General features: G+C 40.7%; 1 protein-coding gene across 1 annotated transcript in view; it reads right to left on the reverse strand.

Moving 5' to 3' along the window:
* LOC120553325 (ankyrin repeat and BTB/POZ domain-containing protein BTBD11-A) overlaps window positions 1-22,888 on the reverse strand; it is a 211,631-nt gene that overhangs the window by 29,200 nt on the left and 159,543 nt on the right. Inside the window, exon 3 of the mRNA XM_039791618.1 lies at window positions 1,468-1,678. Within this exon, the coding sequence (XP_039647552.1) occupies window positions 1,468-1,678 (211 nt within the window). The remainder of the gene's footprint in view (window positions 1-1,467; window positions 1,679-22,888) is intronic.

Here is a 22,888-nt window from a genome sequence, read left to right on the forward strand (position 1 = left end):
TAAATAGGGAATAGTGAGTGAGTGAGTGAGTGAATGAGGGAAAGGTTTCGAACACGGTCTGCTCACCTGTCTCTCAGCCTGCAGGAAACCTAGCCCGGCTCTTCAACCATTATTCATCTGACTGTTGTTTCAACCACAGTGGTAGTTACGCTTCCAGGCAAACTCAGTTATTTCTGTAGTGATTAAGTATCTCTGTGTTTAACCAGTCTCTCTTGTGTCCCAGGATCATCAACCCTGTCTTCCTGCTTGTCTCCCTGCCTACCTGCCAACCTCCTAGCTACCCCTGGCGGCAACACTTCCCCCTCATTCCACACTCATGCCAGCCCTGTCCTCCATTATCTCCATTCTTCCCATTCCTGGCCAACAGGCCCTTATCCAGATCCTGCTCTACAATAAAAACACCTATCACCCAACCCTGCCCGTGTCCTGCATTTGGGTCCCTCCTGTGTTTGTGGTTGTTAGTAATCTATTAATCACAGGGCGTTCAACAACTGAATCGGTAAAACAGCTTTTGTCTTCACCTACCGAGCTTTAAGTTAAGATTATTTCTGACTGGTAAAATTCTATCCTGTTTCCACACTGGGTTGGTTTGTTTTGAGTTCTAAACCAAAGTCCATCTGATTTTAACCCTACTAGTCTGCTTTCACACTTGTTTATAGTGTCCTACATTACGACATAAGTGTAGTTATTTCATCATAGAGCAACTGTTCAACCCCACTGTGGAAAAATAATGTCCTGCACACAGGGAAACTAGAGACACACTTCAGCACGACTGAAGGGAACGACTCCATGCAAACATGAAGTTTTCTTCAGTAACAGCACGGATCACAAAGACTTTACCGCAGTTCAAATGTAACCAATCTGGGACCACCTAATTTAGGTGGACCTGGATAGGGCTTCTTGGTCTACACAGAGTTCATATTATTACACATTTTTAGGCAAACCGTAGTCTCACATTGCCAGACATTTGTTCACAGCGCTGTGGAGGAGGGTCTGGTTAGTCCACACACTAAGCCGGGATGGGAGAAAAATGGGCTCTCGTTTATTGGCATTTCTTTAAACCAATCACAATTGTCTTGGGTGGTGCTAAGCGCCGAGCGGAGCCACGGTGCCGCTGGAAAATAGCCTCAGGAAGGAACTTGTTTTGGTGGAACGTGTACGTTCAAAGGTTGTTTTAGTTGTGCAACAGAAAACTCAGATTAGACAGATAGTCTAGCTAGCTGTCTCGATTCACCATGCAGAGATCTGAGGAGCAGTTAACCATAGTCCTCATAAACTGGAGTTTAAAAATACAACACATAGAAAGCGGAAGGTAATGGACATCCGAAAACACTGAGTCACATCAGGTGGAATTTCGGGCAGAACGAGTGGAATGCCGTGGATATAGACTAGGCAAACTGTCACCGGATTTGGACTAAACTAAAAGTGTGAAAGCAGCATCATCTCCAGGGTTACGGCTGGACTTACCTCTCAGTCTGTAAAGTGACTTTGGATGGCTCAACGTTGGGGTTCTCCCACTCCATCTGTGGACAGTGCATGAAGTAACACAGTGTGTAGAGGGCCTCGGGCTCCCAGTGCACTGTGATGTTGGTGGTCTTTTGGTGGACCGGAGTCCCGTTGCTGGGGTTCTTGATGTGCAGGGGTTGTAGGTGGTGCATGGCCCGGGATACCAGATCACCTGGAGGATTGTTTCATACATGAGAATAGATTTTACCAACATAATGTGATGAAGAATAGGGTAAATAAAAATGACAGGAATAGAAATTCATTGAAGATAATGACATTGTGTAGTACGCTGAGGAACGATCTAGTCATTATAACAAAGTCCTACGCATTACTCTCAGAGTACAAATTCATTTTCTTCTGTACTCCTTTGTCATGGGAGTACTCGCAACACTCATTCCTTCAATCGCTCACTCTCTGATTCACCGTACATTTAGTCATACACATATGCCCACACAATGCTTAGTGAGTGAGAAAAGCTGCCTTGAAATGTTATGCGCATTATACTTCTCTCAGTAAATAACTTAGGAGTCTGAGCTCTTATTCTATCCTCGTTTTATCTTAGCTCTTATTTCTCAGTTTTTCTTCCAGTTTTCTTACGCAAGAGTCATGGGGAAACTACAATATCTGTGTCAGTGTGAGTTTGCAAAATGTCAAATGAATCTGGGAAGCATTTTTAGGCCTTGTGACCTACCTGAAGTTAGAAATGTGATTGTGGGCTAGTAGGACAGTCAGATGCATTAGGGATAATCATAGACTGGGGATACTTTAGATTGTTTTAAGAACCTTTATCATTGTTTCTATAATGAGTGATGAAATGTGAAAAGTCAGAAGATCAACCAGGTCATAAACAAACCAACAGTTTTGCGATTGAATCAGAGTTAGTAATGCAGCATGCTCTTATTTTGACAGAGTGAGGTATTTTTGTCGAGCCAACGTCATTTGACGCGGAAGCTACAGCAGCATTTGCTTGGAACATTGAAGTTACCATTTTTTACACTGATCGAAGAAATACTGCGATTATAGGAATAGCTCAACATTCCCTTTCAGGTGGACAGTTCGATGAGAAGATCAATTACACTCATGTCTGTTAAATCCATCTAGCAGCTGGTTAGCTTAGCAAAACGTGGGCAGCTAGCATAACAACCTGTAAAATGGCAAAATGTCATTTTCTTCACGGCGCACGAGACAAAACGTGCTTTAGAGCTTTAGAGGTGCTGGTAGTCGGATTTTGTTAACTTTATGCCAGGCCAGCCGTTTGCCCCTGTTTCCAGTCTTTGTGCTAAGCTAAGCTTACCTTCTCCTGGCTCCAGCTTAACATCTAATGGACAGAAAAATAGATTGGAAAAATTGGAAATGTGGGCAATGATTCAGAGGTCTGGAACCAGGCTACCACGTTCCCAGATGTTATCAAAAACATAAGCATGACGGCCAAAAATATGAACTAGAAGGGCACTCTTTGAGTGCCCTTCTAGTTCATATTTTTTCATATTTTTGGCCAATGTCCGCCAAGGCCATGGCCTATCTTGCAATATTAACGAAAGTGAAAAATAATTTGTATAGCTGCCCTGTGATTTGGATCCGATCCAAAATTGAATGTGTTCTTCCTTTGCCAATGCTACACCATTCCACCAAGTTTCATGAAAATTGGGCCAGTAGTTTTTCCGACAAACAAGACAAACAAACCAAACTGCAAACATTAACTCCTTGGCGGAGGTAATAATTACATCCAAATTGAAATAAGCTGCAATGATGCTTTAGTTACAATGTAGGGACAAAAATATTTTTAACACTTTCACACATTAGGGCTTGCATAATGGTCGAGAATAGGCAGAGTGTGCGTAATTGAGGAGGCATAAATCAAAAAGTTGCTTTAGAAAAGCCTAACTTCAATTAAGTCATGATGGAGGACAGCTTGTAATATTTTTCCCAACATCTCGCACAAAAAAACCTTATAACCGAACAGATCTCTGTTAAAAGTACACAGGCCACAGACATTAGGTAAACCTTTATTTAAGGCAGAGAATAGAGAATATGTTGTGCTTTTTCACTTTGATGAATATTGTCAATTGCTTTTGGTATGAACCCATTTCAAGCCGTGAATTTCAAAGTCTGAAATCCCAAACTTGTGTACTACTGAGGCAGATATTCAGCACTGACATTTAGAGAGTCATAATTCTCAGATTCAGGATTTTGGCAGATTCACAGCAGTTTATCGATGAGGTCATTAGTGATGCATTTAAGAATAACGATATTGCTCTGAGAGGGAAAATACTGCTGTGTTAGGCTGCAGTGTCGATTTCTCAGAAAAATGAATACCTGCATTAATCTAATAATTTACTTGGTTTATTGGAACGCTGGAGGTTTGAGGCTTATAGGAGAACACGGACACTGAGTTCAGACAGAAAACACCACAGCCTGCATCTTGGGAGTTAATGCATTTTCTTACTGCATCCATGAGTAATATGTGTATAAAACAATATATGTGAAAGTCTGAAGCTGTAAGCTGCAGTGCTCACAGTAAACACATCGCAGCACAACACACATCCTCTCTTTGATCTTGTTTGATTGTTTGTTCCCAAAAATACCCAGTCTGAGGAATGCTGGCCTGTCTTGAAACCTCATTGCTTAGACAGAATGACACGGTAAGAGTGCGCTCCAAGGTTCTCCATCTGTCAGACTAAAGGCCCCTGACAGAGTTCACAGGCAGCCAGACGTAAACAGAGCACGATGCTCACAGCACAGTTTGCACTCCGGCTCCAGGGAGCCTCACAGACTGTTATCTAGAAAGAATTAAATACATCAATATATGTACATGGGAATTCTACAATACTGTTGAAGTGATTGAAGATGTGTGGCTGGGTAAGACTCCAGCAATGACATCTTAGACGAACATGATTAGGTATGCAATGAATCAGATGCAGCGGGGCAGCTCCTCAAGGGGCTTGGTGCAGAACAAAGAAATCATGATAAGACCTGCGACTGAGGAAGATGAGCCCTACAGCCAGTGCTACGGTTGTCATTGACTTTGGGGAACTAACATGGTTTGGTTGAGGTTATGGGGATGTTTCTAAAAAACCTATTATCTCAATCAGCTTCTTAATATGATTGCTGGGCTCCTACATGAACTCAACATTTTCTGCAAAAGTTTTGGTGATTAAACATTACATATTGATGCCATTCTTGTTTTGTCTGAGCTCTTCTGACTGGTTCGAAAAGGGTTAAGTAAGGGTTAATGCCCGACGAGGTGTCCATTGTCAGGTATTAGTGGACGACGGCGAGGCGTGAACCGGTTGCCTCCGCCGAAGTGTTTTAGCGCCATCCTGTGGTGCGTGTGCGCCATCCTGTGGTGTTCGGAGGACGATTTGGAAATAATAAATCCACATTTCCTTTTTGATTTAATGTAGCGCATTAATATAGAACAGTAAACAGTCAGTTTCACCGAACTCCTTTAGTAGGTGTCCTATATCACTTTTTAATGGACACCCTGCAGCCAATCAGAATCGAGTATTAACCCAGACCATGGTATAATCACTAATAACAGTTTGGCAACATTTTAATCAAAATCTGATGACAGTAAGTTGGAGGGTTGTTTGTCTACCAAATGTGATCAAACCACATCCACATAGATTAGCTGAGCTTCTGAGTGCTAAATACTCCAACAAATAATATCTAATAGAGATGCACCGATTACAACCTTCTAGGCCGATTCTGATTTCCGATTTTCTTTGAGTTAGGCCAGCCGATACTGATTTTAGCCGATTCCGATTTAATTTTTTCTAACCACTTTACAGCACACACAAATATTTATTTTCTATCTTTTCTTTAATAGAACATTTTGCACAGAACATAGAACATTTTTTGAACAGATAATGGATCACTATAAAATAGAACTATATAAATTACTCCTGGTGTGGGAAATTCACACACATCTAAAGTGCAATGTTAGAACCATTTCCTTCTTTTCACATCCAACTAAAAAAATGTGATTTGGGTTTTTGGTGTCGTCCCTCCACGCCCTACTTTTTCCTTGCAGGTGTTGCATATTACAAACTTGTTATCTTCTGCACACACGCTGAAGAATTTCCAAACAGCTGACATGTTGCAGGTTAATTCACGAGGTTCCCTAACTCGTGTAACTTATGTTGTCAGTTAATTGTAGCTTTGACCGGCATGAAATCGGCATATGTCAGACTGACCTGCCGGTCGCCGGTCATGGCCGAGCACGTGAAAACCGGCCAATTCCGGTCACCGGCCGGTCTATCGGTACATCTCTAATATCTAAGGCTGTTTGTTTTTTATTATTTAACTCTGATTGTTGCTTATTTAATCATGAACATTTGATCTTATTGAGAAATGAAGCCAAGGTTTTACGGGCTTGAAATGAGAAAAACTGAATTTGTTATCATTTAGTCAGCAACAATCCTTAACCTCAATCAGACCATAGAGGTAATAATTAAAGGCAACAATCATTACTTGCAGCTACACTGTGCAGCTTGCAGACTCTGTTTGCTATGCTGGTTTGGTACTCTGTAGCATGTAGCTTGAAACATCAATTAGCCAAATTCATTCAGCACAGAAAACCTTTCCACTGCAGGTAGTCAGGTAGTCCCCATGATGCTACTCAGTGTGAGTTTACGCAGTGTGCTACTGGCCTGAATATTAAGAGGAAGTGAGATAAAGATTAAGAAGATCAAACAAAGAGGACTGAAATATGCATTTACGTTACAAAACCCCAGGTACTCAGTGGGAAAACAATATACACTAACCACTAAACAGACAACAGAGAAACACTAAGTTCAAGAACTGACAATGCTCCCCGCGGTGTGCAGAGCTTGCTGAGCATAAACAGAACTCTATAACCACAACACGTCCACAAATAAAAGACAAAATCTAGTTTATTACTACAACAACATAACAGTCAGCCGCCATGCAAATGGTTAAACCGCCGCCGTCCCTCTGAGCTAAAAGCCAGCTAATAATCAAGCTTTCTTTGCCGTCATTAATTGTTCTTGTGACTTTGGTTCTGTCAGCAGGACAACATTTGCTCCAGTCTCCTTTGTTGTAATTATCTAAGCGAAACTCCTATGGGGTTCATGCTTCATCTCATTTGAATTAATCATAGGGGACAGCTTAGTGTCTTCCTTTTCTCCCAGCAAAGTCCTTCCCTCTTGGAAGGACTCATTAAAGAGCAGAACTTTGTTCCCTTTTCCCTAAGAAAAAATGGCGAAACAGCACAGAGCAGTAACTCCCTGCTATAATAAAATGTCAACACTGTAAATTCTGTCATACAGAAGCTGCAGACCCTGTACTCTCGTCTTTCTCTACTACATTAAAACAACCACATAAGAACTAATTTCTTCATGGGTCTAATCATTTTCATGTAACAAGATGAAAGTAACCTCTGACTCCACAAAAGCAAAACTTTAACAAGACTAAGAGTCTCAGTGAGGCTGTACTTAAGCACAGCAGTGCTACTGTAAATGCTAATGCTAGCATGGCAACATGCTCATAGAGACAATGTTAGCATGCTGATTTAGTTTAGAAGGTATAATTGTCACCATGTTCACTCTCCTATTCTAGCATGCTAACATTTGCTAATTAGCACTGATTGCAGCTGAGGCTGATGTAATTAGTTTTACAGGTATTTGGTTATAAAACCAAAGTATTGAACATTGAACATTTTGACCTGATGATGTCACTAGATGAAAAATCATATTGTCACCAAAGTAATCACAATTCATGGGGGAATATGAATGTGTGAACCAAATTTAAAATGTAATGTAAATGAATCCAATAACTGTTGAGATACAGTATCTCACAAAAGTGAGTACACCCCTCACATTTTAGTAAATATGGCATGGTTTTATGTCGGTTAGCCTAATAGCTGGTTTGATTTGCATTGAGAGATGATTTTATGGAAAGTACCCCATGCCAATCTCTAGGTATGGTGAAGGCTATGTGATGATGTGGGGCTATTTAATTCCAAAGGCCAAGGGAACTTTATCAGGATGCATAGTATCCTGGATCCATGAAATAACTGGCTTTTAAAAATAAAAATCTGCCTGCCTCTATGGGAATTTAACATAGGGGTGTACTCACTTTTGTTGCCAGCGGTTTAGACATTAATGGCTGTGTGTTGAGTTATTTTGAGGGGACAGCACATTTACACTGTTATACAAGCTGTACACTTAATACTTTACATTGTAGCAAAGTGTAATTTCTTCAGTGTTGTCCCATTAAAAAATATTATGAAATATTTACTAAAATGTGAAGGGTGTACTCACTTTTGTGAGATACTGTATTTTAATCAAAACCACAAATATCAACTTCACGTTGGCAATCACCAGAGTTAGTAGGATACATCTTCTGGGGACCCATTTTATGCTAATCCACCTACATTTTGTGATATTTCAGTATCCAAACATGTAGCTTCCCTTAATTGCACTTTCTACGCCTCAACTGAATCTTTTTGACGTCAACTTTAATGTTTTCTCTTCTCAGTGTTAGAATATTGGGCCAGGTTAATGTTTCTCTTTTTAAGTTAAAATTGCTTTTAAAACATACTTCACGTAGCAGTTTGTATTTTCTAGGTATCAATGTACTCCTACTCTGCCACAGGAACAACAAAGCACGATGTAATTATGTGCTCATAACGAGAAGCCACAGGGAACGTGGTTTGAGTTATTGTACTTAATGAACCATGTGTTAACTTTGACGGAGAGTGTTAAGTTTCTCTTGCAATATAAGCATAAAACCTAAAAGGATTTTTAAATCTCATTTTTAGTCCATTATTGCTACAGTATATAAGGCACCAATAATACCAATATCACTAAAGACCATGCATTTCGCTGATTCTGTATGGTTTTATTTTCTTATCATATATTTTAAATATAATTTTATTTTATCTGTTTTTTATCTGTTTTATTTGAATAGTTTTCCATTATAGCATCTGACCAATTTGGGGCTGTATTTTATTCTTTGTGTTTTGTATGTTTGCAAAGATTTGGAATATAATAATATAGAAAATAAAGGCTTGTATACTCTTTTCTGTCACCACTAGTTATTTGGAGCTACACTGTACCAGAGCTTCGTGATGATCAGAAATCCAGTCAGAGATCAGAGGAAATGCCAGCTGCAAAACAAACACTCTAAAAGTGCACAAAAATGATCTACATGAATATTTATTCCTGTAGCCTTAATAATGAAAGTGCAATTGACTAACTTTTGAAACTAAAGACACTTGACCTATTTTGGTTTGTTTTTTAAAGCAGTTTTTGTGTCATAATAAAAGTTAAAGACATGCTAGCGTACATAATAAAACTGAAAAAAAGTATTTCAACAAAAGCTGCAGTTTTTTGATCCAATGTTACGATAAAAATGGCATACTTTATAGCCACTTGAAATTAATAGGGATGTAACCCCACTTTGAGCATGAGAGGTTTCTTTTTTTGTATAAGAAAAAAAATGGTTATCAATTTTAAACTGAACACATTCAACGCTGGCTTGCACTGTCCATGCACTATTCCACGCACATAAGTGTTCGTGTGAAATGTGTGAAGATCACACCCATTTACATGTCAGATAGCAGACTTTAGGCCTTTAGGGTGTTAACGTAGGCATATTTAGAAAATTTGTAATGAAAAAAAAAATTCTGACTAGGTGTCTGAACTACTTACACGTATCAATTAATTGAACAGACGTGATTGTCAAGTGTTTCTAGAGCACATTGCCCGTGACGAAAATAGTAAGCAAACAAGCCTGTAATTCAAGCAGACAAAGTGAGGTGAGCCAACTTCTTGTCAAATGTGAACCGAGATTATCACGGCGAGACAACTGTTGCGTTCCCTAATGGAGGACTGAGATGGACGATTGTTCCGCTATCCTCTGACACACTGTCACGGCCTATAGCTCCCCAGGGGCCGGACCGAGGACATTTAATCATCACTTGGTAATACGACCGACTCCGAGCTCTGCCTTTGGGGCACATTAGCAATTCCATGGCAACTATTAATCACAGTCAATTACAGGACATGTCATCTTCAACACATAACTACCAGATACTTTTACCAGTGCTGTTCAAAGTGGGAATAAATCACCAGTAGACATATTTAATATGGGACATGTGAAGGGAGGTCAGTGATAACGTAAGTGTTTGAATAGACATTGACAGATACAGTACAGTAGCTGCTTTTCAGACTGTAGATATGTGTATATATACAGTATGTCCTCAGCTTGGTGGTTGTATAATCCAAAGTCACAGTTTTATGGCCAGGATGCAATCATAGAGAGAGGGACCATCTGGAGTTCTGGGAGTTTACCCGCTGGGCCAGTCGACCTGTGAGCCGGCGGTGAGCCAAACAGGAATGAAACAAAAAGGTAAAAATATATCCAAATGTGTTTTTTCCTAGTCCTTTCTACCTGCAAACAGGCTCCATAGAGGGAGGAGAGGGAGGGTTGGTCACGAGCGGACCACTGATCCATCTTCTATTTTATTGTTTTATACACTGAACTCATGGTAATGTGACACCCTGCTTGTGTTCTGAATAAATCCCAGCTACATGGAAAAGCAGCAGGGCACCATCTGCAAAGGTTGGGCTGAAAAAAAACAACCTCTAAGAGAGAACAAAATAAAGTGCCATGCTACAAATGCTACACAATGATTCATTTATTCTGAAGCACCAGGCATCAGTGATGCACTAGCAGTTCCAGCAATTGGACTGCCTTGAACCTCTTCTGAAAATATCATACTGTGCTCTCATACATGACCAAACAACAAAGCAAATATTAAAAGCAAAGACGAGATATAATGAAGGAACTTTTAACAACAAATTACATCGTGGAGCAAGGAAAATGCTGAAAATATCAGCCATTAACTTTAAATGGTCAACACATAGATCTCAATTAATCAATCATTTCATTTTAACACTGAATCTATTGACTATATTTAATGTTAAAGGGATTGCTCATAGAGACAACTCCATAGAGGTAGCATGAATCTCTGCATCTCTACAAAGCTTTTTAGCCTCTTTCAGCTAACCTTTTTCTTTTAAAAGCTCATTTTTGGTTTGATTTAGTCTCACATCTCTCCTCAACTCTGTTTCCAGCAGCAGCAGGTAACAGTTTTCAGTAAAAAAGCTCTGATAAACCAATTGTACGCTAACTAACCAGCACCACATAGTAGAAAGACAAACATTAGCAACAACGTTAGCAACTAGCTGGTGAATTGAAGCATTTAGCAGCTTAAGATATTTTTCCAAACAAAGGAAAGGTCCCATGCACCCTTTTTGCAAAAAGTTAAAAAGCCTTTATTCAGATGGTTATTTCATTATAAAATTCTTAAAGCATAGGCACTGCTTGTATATGTTTAAATAGGGCTGGGTTACACACACACATAGCAGCACAAAGGGTGTTTTTCTTGGGAGTTGGTGGAGACCCAAACCGAGCTGAAAGTGGAGTGAATATTAAACTTACATTCATCAGGTGGCCTGAAACGTGACCTCAAATTAATGCTAATGTTGCTCCGTGTCAGCTGGATGTGTAAATAGGCAACTGTTTGATAGCATGTTATTCACAACTACTATATATTAGGCAATAACATTGAAGATTCAAGGATTTATTTGTCACATACTCCTAAATATGTGCGGTGAAATGTGGGGGTGGCATACTCTAGACTAGAGGATGTGCTAAAAGTGGCTAGTGTGCAATAATAATAAAACAAAAGTTAGAATAGAGTCTGCTTAGCAACTTTGACCACGTCTCAGCCCCGCCCCTAGTGGCCAAAAATCGATCAACGCAGCTTAAAATGTTTCTTTCTTAGTTGTCACGCTTTAACTTTATTGATGAACTGATTCAAACTTAGTTAATGTGCAGTTCCTTCCTAACCAGTCACAACACCACTAAGTGGATCTCCGGAGGCAGGAACACTTGAAGGCAGAAGCAGCCTAATAGCCATCTGTTTGACCCCAGGATCCTTCAACAGAACAGTGGGGCATAGAATAAATCATTGAACTGTTTAGTTTTGAATTAGAAATTAACTAAAAAATATTACATTTATTTCATATCTCCTTGAAATTTTGAGTATCAGGGTCAGCCAGGGTCAAACATTCAGAGTCTCCCCCCCGCCAACGATATATATATTATATATATATTTTTTAAAGATTTTTTGGGGGCTTTTCCCTTTATTTCTAAGTGGATAGATATGAAAGGGGGATAGAGAGATGGGGGATGACACGCAGCAAAGGGCAGCAGGTCAGATTCGAACCCTGTGCCGCTGCAGGACTCAGCCAACATGGGGCAAACGCTCTTACTGGGTGAGCTAGAGGTCGTCGCCCCCCCCCAGACGATATTTTGACTAAATATACAGAATGAAGGTCCCATGATGCAAGATGCTGCAAATGTTAAGAAATCCCTGTTTAGGAAAGTCATGTGCTTGTCTCTGCACTGCTTCTGTATCATATCTGGTAGTACTGGTGCAGCAGCCATCACGAATCCTTCTTTCTGGCCATTACAGCCTCCCCCAGAAGCCCCCTGTCACCTGCAGCTGTCCACTCCTGGACTGATGACTGTGAAGAAGAGCAATAAACAAACACCATATATGCACAGTGCATCGGGGGGGGGAAAAAGCTGTGAAGGCTCATTTCCCCAGAAGTCCCAGAGATCCCCAGAAAAAGTCTGTTCATTAACAATTATGAAACTGTGGAAAATAACAATACTAACAATAACAAGACCCTTCTTGATAATGACTTCTCTCAGTCTCAAGAGGCTTCTGAACCGTGGCTTCATTTTTACCTCATCATCTTAGTTTTGCCAGATATTTCCAGTCTGTGGAGATGGAGCAGGAGATTACACAAACTGACTCTGTCGTTCTATTGTCATCATCTTTCCTGCAACTCACAGGAGGGGACTTCTAAATGGATGCCACTTTATTCTGTCTAATGGCTCTTTTAGGGACTTTAATGGCTCTTCTGTGAATATCTGCAGAAGCACTACTGCTGCAGTGTATAACAAATATCTTTCCAATGTGTGGTCTTGATTATCCAATTTATCAAATGTGCATGAATAGTACTGCACCACCATATTTCAGTTGAGGGCTTATTTTGATCCCTTTTTTAAATATGCTTTACAGCACATTAGCATGCTAACATTTGATAATTAGAACAAAACACAAAGTACAGCTGAGGCTGATGGGAATGTCATTGGTTCTGCAAGTATTTGGTCAAAGCGAAATACATTTAGACCTGATAATGGCACTATTGGAAATGTCAGAGGAGGACCAAAGTTATTACAATTGATCCTGTGAGGAACATACATTTTTTTTATCCAACAATTGTCGAGATATATCAGTCTGGACCAAAGTGGTGGACCATCTGACACTAAAAACCACTAATGTGAATGTCACGGTGGTGCTAAAGAAAAAGTCAGGAGGATTATTAAAGTCATTAGGATGCATTATCAGGGAATAACACATATCTGTATCCAATTTCATGGCAATCCATCCAATAGTTGTCACGATATATCAGTCTGAACCAAAGTGGTGGACCAACCGACAGACAAGACAGCCATTACCCTCACTACAGTCATGCTGCTTGGCTAAAAAAGATTTAAGGCAACACCTGCAATAATACCTTGTAAACTACAGTATGTAAACTTCATGGGTAAAATAAGTAACAGCAAAGGTAAAATATTTGTACTGTCAAAGATAAAGACAGGTGAGAGATCAGAGAAAGTTAGAGCATGTTATATTAAGAAATTAAAGACTTAACTAGATATTTTTCAGGCACATTTATTATTCTACCAAACTACAGCCAATTCTTTCACCCACTCTTGTCTTTGGTCTCGTTGTCTGTGTTTTTCAAAATGAAAAAAATATATTGGCAGCATAATCATGGAGGGTCGAAATAGTCTAAATTATAGTCTGCAAAAGTCTGTTATAGAGAAAAACCAGCAAAAGAAGTCATAGTCAAGCCTCTATACCAGGGATCTTCAACAGGGGGTCCGGGACCCCTAGGGGGTCCTCAGAGTCAATGCAGGGGAGCCTCCAAATATTGTAATCCAACATATTATTAGCAAATATAAATCCCCACTGATGATAGGCTCACTGGCCTATAGTCAAGGTAGTCACTAATGCCATGCCACATGTACGTATGTTTAACATTAAAAGATGATTTCTAAAACCATGGCAACAATTATTAGGCTATTTGAATAGCTTAGTATTTAAAAAAATGTATGTATAAAGGCTTTAGGCTGCCCTACATGTTATTGTAGGTCTAATTTAAACTTAATTTTATAAAATATATGTAATAGGGGGTCCTTGCTCCATCTCTCTTATAGTTAAGGGGTCCTTGGCTTAAAAAACATTGAAGACCCCTGCTCTATACACTATATACACAGTTTGTCTCTTTAAAATAAAAGGACTAAAGGACTAAAAAAAGCCATAATAATCACAGAAGATGGAAGTGCCTTCTTGTAACAAAAGAATGACGAGTGAATGGTAAATTGGCTGTGAATAAAGCCAGAGAATAATACCCTTCCTAATGACAGGAGTTCAGTCCAAATACCAACAGCTATTAGGCCCTTTTGTGAAGTCCCCTTTCATCAAAGCACTGCTGCAAACAGCTGCCTATATTTGCCTCTAAACAGCTGCCCTGTCTTTTTTTTTTTTTTTCCAGAAACAGTGAGGTGAGAACTAAGAGCAGCCTGTTCAATTCACCGCCTTATTACCCCAAAACTTCCATTAGCCTTCTGGGCTCTCTCCAAAACACTCAATTAGTGAGTGTGCATTATCTCTCAGCAGCACTGCTGTGAAGTCTATGGTGTAATGTCCGTAGTCTTATTGCAGCAGGACTTGAGTGTAAAGTGGATGTTAAACTCGGACAACTTCAGCTTGTCCCTTAGCCACTAAAGTCACTAGTAGTCGAGGAGCTAAGAGAGGCAGGCTCGAATATCATCCGCTCTCACATGTCAGGCTGATGGGTAATTATTAATGAAGAACATCTGCCTGTGGGTGTTGTACCTCTCCGGAGAGGTGCCGCACACTCGAACGCTCACACACATGCCGGTGCAGTCGTGTGCACTCATCAGCCTCGCTGGATATGCGATACATTCAATAGACTTTGATTAGAATCCAACCCTTGGGCTGCGCGACAACATAGCAACGGCATGATCAAATGACAACGTTGATTGGAGACGTAAACAGAGACCGCTGACCTTAAACATGAACAAAGTAATCAGCGCTTGACAAGTCTGTGGTTATTACCGTCAAGAGTCCTCGGTTAATGTTTGTGTCCTTGTGGAACGAACCTCTCAAGAACATGACAAGAAGAACGGTTTACATTTTAAAATTGATCCCGTGTTTGATGTTGTATAATCAGGGCTTTAAAATGGAGTACACAGTTGTTTGGGCGTGATGGGTCATTCTTTAAGTGTGTCGTTGGCTCTCCTTCGTTTTCCCCATTTGCTGCTGCCGGCCAAGTCACCATGTGATGCATTCTCAGTTGGCAACTAAACTGCTTAGATCTTTATCCACCGTCCGTCCTTGTTTTTGCTTTGTGTTTTGGGAATTGTACATCAGCCTTTAGAAATTTTGTCAATGGATTATGGAGGACAAAAGGACACTTGGTAATACTTTGGAAGACAGACCCAGGATGAATAACAAATACAACAAAGTTGATACTTGTCCATGTTGGAAGTATTCTTTCCAAATAGTCAAAGAGAAGGCAAACAGAGAAGCATATTTACAGCTTGCAGATGAAGTTGATGCAAAGACACAAGTGGAAGCTAATAGTCAGTTGAAAAGAGTTTCAACTTTAGCAAAAACTTTGGCCTATCCCAAGGCTTTAGTATTGTACAGAGAAAAAAGGAAAAGGAAAGAAACTGGAGGAAACTAAGTGTGACCCAGCTAAAGCGACGCCTTTAAGCTGTAGGTTGTGTTCAAGGTGAAAAAACAAGGACTGCAAAAACACTGCTCAAATAGCTTTGTGTTCAGTCTGAACACACCTTTACAGACAAAGGTTTACAATGTCCACCATTTTAGCATGTTAGCATGCTAACATTTGCAAACTAGAAACCATCTTGCGATGGGATCACACCAGCCACGATGCCAGGGGCATAAAGTAGGGAGGCCAATGGCCCTGTCATGGTCTGAGCAGACCTACATTTCATGTCTGTTCTCTTACACAGCGTTCACTTATCATTTGCTGTGCAAGAGCGCCATCTATTGGTCACAACGAGTATTGAAATTTACGTTCGGTTGAGTTAACCGCTTACTTCCTGTTTACCGAGCAGACACACGGGAGAAGTCAATGTGAAAGGTTGTTCAGTTTTTGCTGTCTCAGGACAAGTTGTCTTTTTTCACTTGCTTAATAGTTACTTCTTACCCACACGAAGGCAATGCCCGTAAGTATAAATTGTTCTGCTTAAATACGTGTTTGAACAGAAGTATGAGAAATGTATAAGCTATGTTTAAGCTAAGGAATCCTTTGTTTGTCGTAATGGCGATGATTGCATGTGTGTTGCTAGCAAATGCGTTTTATAGCTTATAAGATGAAAAAACAAATGGACTGAAAATAGTTTTATTTGTATTCAGTTTTACAGCATAAATAAAGGAAAGGAGAAAAGCAATGAAGATTTCTTGCATCAACGTCCTTTGTTCGTCCTAGCCTGGTGGTTGTAAACTTGCTGGATAGCTCAGTAGCTCTATACTCAGTGAGGCCAGTATAGGCCCTTTCACTACTTCCTACCCCCTACTTCTGGCGCCCTTGCTCGGACCACACCCATCCTCAAACTCAGCCTTCATTTTGATCTCAACCACACACCCATAAAGTTCGTGACTGTATTTTGCATGCTTGTGACACTATCGCGGTGACAAAATCTGGCCACAGTCAGAAAGATAGACAGATGACAGACAGATTTATTGATACTGCGTGATCTAAAATTAGTTAGTTCTTATTATTAACTAGGTTATTGTTTTTGTGTGGATCTCAGGAAGACTAGCGAGCACTTTGTGAAAGCTAATTGGGATCCTAATACAGAATACAGAATAAAAACGTTCACTTCAAGTTACATTAGGTCTCCTTTAAGTCTTTTGATCTTGAAATTACCAACACCACGCTTATGAAAACACAAGAATGCAAATTGAGAAAGACCCCTAGTGTCTGAGTGATTTACCTTTACCTTCTTTTTGAAAAAGACTCGAGTTATACCTTAAACAGCGCTTTAATCGCTATTCTAATCTTGGCAGCACTGAGCTGCGATGAGTGAGTGGGATCCTGTGACAGGTATCGAGGGACATTAAACCATTATACAATAATGAATCCAGCCTCACATAATTACTGCAGCATGCAGCAACAGCCTACAAGATTTTCCAGCATGTGTCTTTTGTGTGAGATGAAGAGGTGTGTGTCTGGAGGATTGTGAGGAAGGTTGTTTGTGTCAGCATGCCCCCACCGTCCTCCTTAAGGTGCTGGGAGAGATAAGGAAAATGGCCGCACCCTGCCTCTGTGGCTGAATGAGCTAGCCTCATCTTTCCAGCCAAGTCAACTTTTTTTTTTAAACCACGCTGTCTTTAAGGTGGACAGAAACAAAGAAGTGAATGGCACTGCAGACCTCTGAGAGGACAGAGGAAGGAAGGAGACTAAATGACAGCAGGAACCTTTCCCAGCACATTGAGATACTGCTCTGCCTTGACATGTCCATTAGAGAGAGTGACTGAAAAGCACATAAGGGTGAGATTATCATCAGTAGGTGGCCAAATGGGTAAAAAGAAACAGAGCAACCTTATAGCTCAAACTGCATCACCCTGTTTTCTGAATGTTTGATGTTTTTTTTATGAGCTTTTATCAACTTAAGAGAAAATAAGTCTGACTGACTCATTCTTTTTTTCTTCTTCTTTTCTGTCACCCTTGCTGAAAAGTGGGTCAGATGTGAGATTAGGAAAGATGATGCATGGAGAACCAGAAGAAGTATTTTACCTCTAATATGATGAAAAATGAGAATGGCAAGGACGGTCTCAAGATGAAATGTAACACCTCCCAGTGAATCTCCATGGTCAGTGTGTGTGTGTGTGTGTGTGTGTGTGTGTGTGTGTGTGTGTGTGTGTGTGTGTGTGTGTGTGTGTGTGTGTGTGTGTGTGTGTGAAGCTAAGCCATTAGCTCACATCCACATGGTGAGTTTGGAATAATGGAGCAGAGATGATTGGAAGGTATTCCGAGTCACTGTGATATTAATGAAATTCTGCTGAAATGTAGGGTGCTAAGTAAGAATATGAAGGGTATGCTTTTTTGGGGGGGCATTTTAGGCCTTTATTGAAAGGACAGCTGAAGAAATGAAATGGGAGAGAGAGGGGGGAATGAAATGCAGCAAAGGGCCGCAGGTCGCAGTCAAACCCAGGCCCGCTGCATCGAGGAGTGAACCTCTATATATGGGCGCCCACTCTACCAACTGAGCTATCCGGGCGCCCAAGGTATGCTTTTTAATAATAATCTATCATGGGAATAATGTTTGTTTATGGATAGAAATTGTAAGCATGTGGTCACCAGCCAGAGTTAGACAGGTATTCAGTAAGAAATCACTTCCTGGAAAAAGAGAAGTTAACTCCCATCGCTGTGCAATTTTCTGTACCCTTTCAAACCAGCGCACAACTCCTGCAGCTTTTCAGGGGGAGAGGGATTTCTCTCTTTGTGAAATCCACTCAGCCCTGAAGAATAAGCACTTTTCCTCTCTGACTTTGCACAGTAGAATACACAATGGCTCATTTTTCAAGCTGGATATTGTCAGCCCAGTAAAATACAGAGTGGGGGATGTTTGAAGCGCACAGCCTGTGATAAACATCAACATATCTAAAATTCAAAGTGGCAACTATGTATATAGTGTGAAATAAAAAAGGTACAAATTAGACAAACTGATGATTTGGTCCATGTAGCTTAAAGTTTGAATCCTTCCCATTTCAGTCATGGTTGGACAACTGTGGTTACTGTTACAGTACTCGAGCACCTCCTTAGACAGAAATACAACTAAAGATCATCTGTATCTGTTTACAGTGCAGCCAAACAAATTGTTTTTGGATTGTCGGTTGTCGGATTTGCTGTCCCAAAAAAATACTGAAATTGAAACCAGTGTTTTTTTTTGAAAACAATGTTTTGATAACCGATCACTGTCAGCGCTAACCACTGCGACAAATACATTGTGTTTCCTGTTGAATGCTTTTATTATGAAGGGTAGGTGCTAACATGTTGGCAATGGCATGACAACATGGGTATACTGTGCAGGCGTGAACACAGACAATTATTTGAACCCTGCTGCAATGCACCGTGGTAGTTAATAAATATGAGGCCAAAATCAGCAATAATCTACTTTATAATTCATTATACATGAAGATGTAACTCACCTTATAAGTCACAAGATGTAACCCTAACTGCATTTTTTGCCCTAACCCTTCATAGCTAGCTGCTAACTTAAGGGACTAAACTTGCTTAGTATGCCGTGTGGTCATGCAGCTACGTTCAATATCAACATTCTAGCATCTACAAATAAGAAGCAGCAGCAGTAGGAGATGTTGGATTTGCATTGGCAGTAACTCCAGCTCTGATATGCCTGCAGAGGAGTGAGCAGTAAACATGGAAGGTGATATTAATGAGATGTAATTAAAAACTGGATTACACGCTGCATCATTTGTTCAAAGGCGGACTACGTCACTACCAGTGACAACTACTTTACAGAGTACAGAATGCCAATCATTAATAGAATCAAATATTGAGTTTGGTTTCATGAAAATCTTAAAGGATTATAACTTTAACAAAGTCCATACTTTGAATATTTCCTGTGTGGTGGAGGCACACCCAGCTTCAGGAATGGAGGGCCCCGTTGTTAGAGGCCTGCACTGTATTACATTTCGCAGTTTATTTGCCTAGTGGCTGCTCTTTGACCCAAAGGGCGGCCGCCGAGCTGAAAGATGAACGCCTTTCTCTGTCACACCTGGTCACAATATGTCAGTACAGCGCCTATACATCCTATATGCCCCACACACACACACACACACACACACACACACACACACACACACACACACACACACACACACAAAGCGACACATGAAGTAAAACAGGCAAAGTGTCATGACAGATGAGGGAAAGTGCAAACACCCAGAGCATCAACTGCCCAAATCTGCCATCGGCGATCCGCTCTCCTCGCTCTGACAAAGATATGAAATATGATGAGCAGGTAGATAATTTTGACTTCAAAAGTAAAAGACTCATTTGTCCACCTCAACAGAATTAAATTATGGATATAGTGATGAATGTTGCTCTTTAACAGCCTCTTCTATCATCCATTAATTACCAAACAGCTCGGGTGTGAAATTGCCCTGACTACCTGCTCCGTGTGGCCGCTTAACTTTCAAATGATCTTGTTTATTTTTCAGATACTGAGCTAATAGCTTAAAATTGATTTCAATTTAAACAATTGAAATGCGTTGATCCCGGGCAGATTTTAAACGCCTTATGTGGGGACACAGCGTCTGAAGATGAAACACCTGCTTCATGTTGTCCATTTGTTTCAGGTCTGTGCTGTGATATTAGAGGGGGTCCTTGTAACATGTGAACATTAACCTATCATTAGCACATTATTTCTTACCGGGGATTTCCACTAGATGCGTAACGGCTGCGGACCGGCTCCGCTGCGTGCCGGCTGCGTGCTCCGCCGTCCGTCAGTACCCACCAGGTCCGGATTTGTTGCGGAACGGCTGCGGCCATGACTGACAGCTGTAGTCACGAATTCAGGTAGAATAGAACCACAAAACCACCACCAGTTAGTTTCCATCCAGAGGAGTAGAGGGGAAACGACTCTGAGCGGCGTTTTCAAGGTGTAGTGCAGGGAAATATGATCCGCCGTGAGCACGGTGTATTTTATTTTGAAAACGAACCGGATATTTATTTTGTTTCTGTGCTCGACTTCCTGTCCCGCACTATCTGCTGTGTGCTGAATTGCTGCGGAGCTCGCCGTCGTCCGTCAAAAATAGAAGCTCTGCGTATCTCCTGCGTAGGGCTGCGGACTGACGGAACTGGGACGGAGTCGGGACGCAGACGTTCTGCAGTCAGTGGAAATACACACACTGACTTTAATGGAAACCTAATGACTCCGTCAACGTCCCGCAGACGTTCCGCAGACGTTCCGCATCCAGTGGAAATTGCCGGTTATTATGAACGTTAGTGTAATTACTGTAAATAAACAGGGCTACCGCTGAGATGACTAGCAGCCTCTATAACCCTTACATTAAAATGCCACAGGCGCTATGTTCAAATACACTGAGGAAATCTGCGTATTGTCATATTTTGGCAGTAACCTGATTTCTGAAAACAGGAAACCTGGTGTCAATGGGTTCTTCAGGAACTGTGCTACATTCATTTACAACACAAAACTGTTCTGGTCTTGCTCGCAGCACTAAAGCTAAGAAGAGCTAGAACTACTTACGTGAAAATGTCACTGTATCACGCTGCATCTTCCTTCCAAGTTGCCCTCACAAACAGTGCTTAAGTAAAGTCAGATTGACTTTAATGGGAAGCAGCAATAGTAGGAAATGTTAAGTGTGCATTAGCAGTAACTAAATACAGCTCTGACTGGGACCAAGGGTATAATTTACAAACACAGTTTTAGTTTTATTTACTCACTAAAATCGCTCTTAACAGCGCCCTCTTACTGTCCAGCCGCCAATTAAATTATCAATTATTACAATGCACTTACAGCATTAAGCTTTACGAGCAGCACTGAGTGCTTGCAGACTTTCTTTGCCCCAGGTTTCGACTTTCATTCATTGGTGGAGGTTGTATGCAGCCAAGTGCATAAAAAAATGAAAAGTTCTGTCATCCGATCCACACGGACTCCGTCTTCCGTAAACGTCTCTGCCGAAGCTGTGTGGACAGCGGCTGGCTAACCTGCCTTTACCAGGCTGCAGCAGAAATTCACTGAACCAAAATGTATTGATTCATTGATTGTATTTCCCAGCCCACTGTAGCGAGTGATTGGAATCTGCCAGCCTTGATCAATCAATGTAGAGATGGTTAATACGTTCAAATACGTTCATATATTATTTGCTAGATTGTTATTTTATAGCACCTGACTAAGTTGTAAAGAAATAAAAAAACAAGGTAAGCTGGTGCAGAATGTACACGTTATTGATTTGGCTGCTGTCCCCCTAAAGTCCCAACGTAACTACATCCTAAAGCACACGTGTTAATGTTTTCTCAAAAGAGTAAAATCACCCCAGTGCATTAGCAGATCACTGAAAGTTCCCTCGTTCTTTGCTGCCTGGAAATGACCAGATTGTGTTCTTATATTTTTTTATTTCCTCTCATAATGCTGTTATAATTCATATCATAATTCAGCATGGCTCTCCCCTGGTGCTATTTATGGTTGTGTGTCCATTATATTTCCTTTTAGACCACCGTGTTTTTGTTTTTTCAACACATGCTAAGAGGAGGACACTCCACATGAACAGACAACCACACTACATCTGTCTGAGCTGTAATAGCCACTGGAATGTATTTATCTACAACGCCCTTGTTGGAACATTGACGTCTTTTATTTCATCAGTGGCTAGTTGATGTTAATGATGATAGGAAAGACTTCTGTTAACACAGCAGTCTCAAGGAATAATCTGCAAAATCACCTAAGAATTAAACTTATAACTTTCTATATCTGTCCAACACCTGCCTGACGGCTTCAGTTGAAGCTGTACCTTGAAATATAATAAACTACAGTGTTGGTTTTGGTCTTTTGATGGGATTTACATAGACTATCACCAAACCTATCCTTTAAACATATGCATAAATCAGACTGGCTGAGGACAGGCTGATTACAATATTCAAACAAAATTTATATTAATTACTAGTTTTTTAAGGGTGGGGAAAAATTAAAAGAGAAAGTTTTTTTTTTTTTTTTTTTAGCAAAGGCAGATGGTAGAACATGCTAAAAGTAGCACCCTTAATGCAATCATCATGAACTTGATAAAGCAGATTCACACTCATATAATTCAGTGGCTCGTTCTCTGCAGATCAATCTGTTCACATAATGCAACATGAGGAGTAAACTGTGCCACAGAAATCCACTGAAATCCACTAAATGACTGCGAGCAGCTGGCATCAACTGCATTACGAGCCACATGTCAACCTTTGGCTGTGTTCGACTGGCCGACCCTGGAGGTGAGGTAGTCCAGCTGAGGCAGCGCGGCGGAGGGAGTCAAGCACACGGTGGATTAAACCGAAATCAAAGAGCAGCCTGTGCTTCTTTTTACTGCCTTCTGGTCCAAGCATGTGAACAGAATGTCCTGCACTTGGATGCTAATGACACCTTCAAAGTGTGCATCTGCCACACCGCGATGTTAATGATTTTC

Source organism: Perca fluviatilis, chromosome 23 (assembly GCF_010015445.1).
Source record: "Perca fluviatilis chromosome 23, GENO_Pfluv_1.0, whole genome shotgun sequence".
Taxonomy (NCBI): Eukaryota; Metazoa; Chordata; class Actinopteri; order Perciformes; family Percidae; genus Perca; species Perca fluviatilis.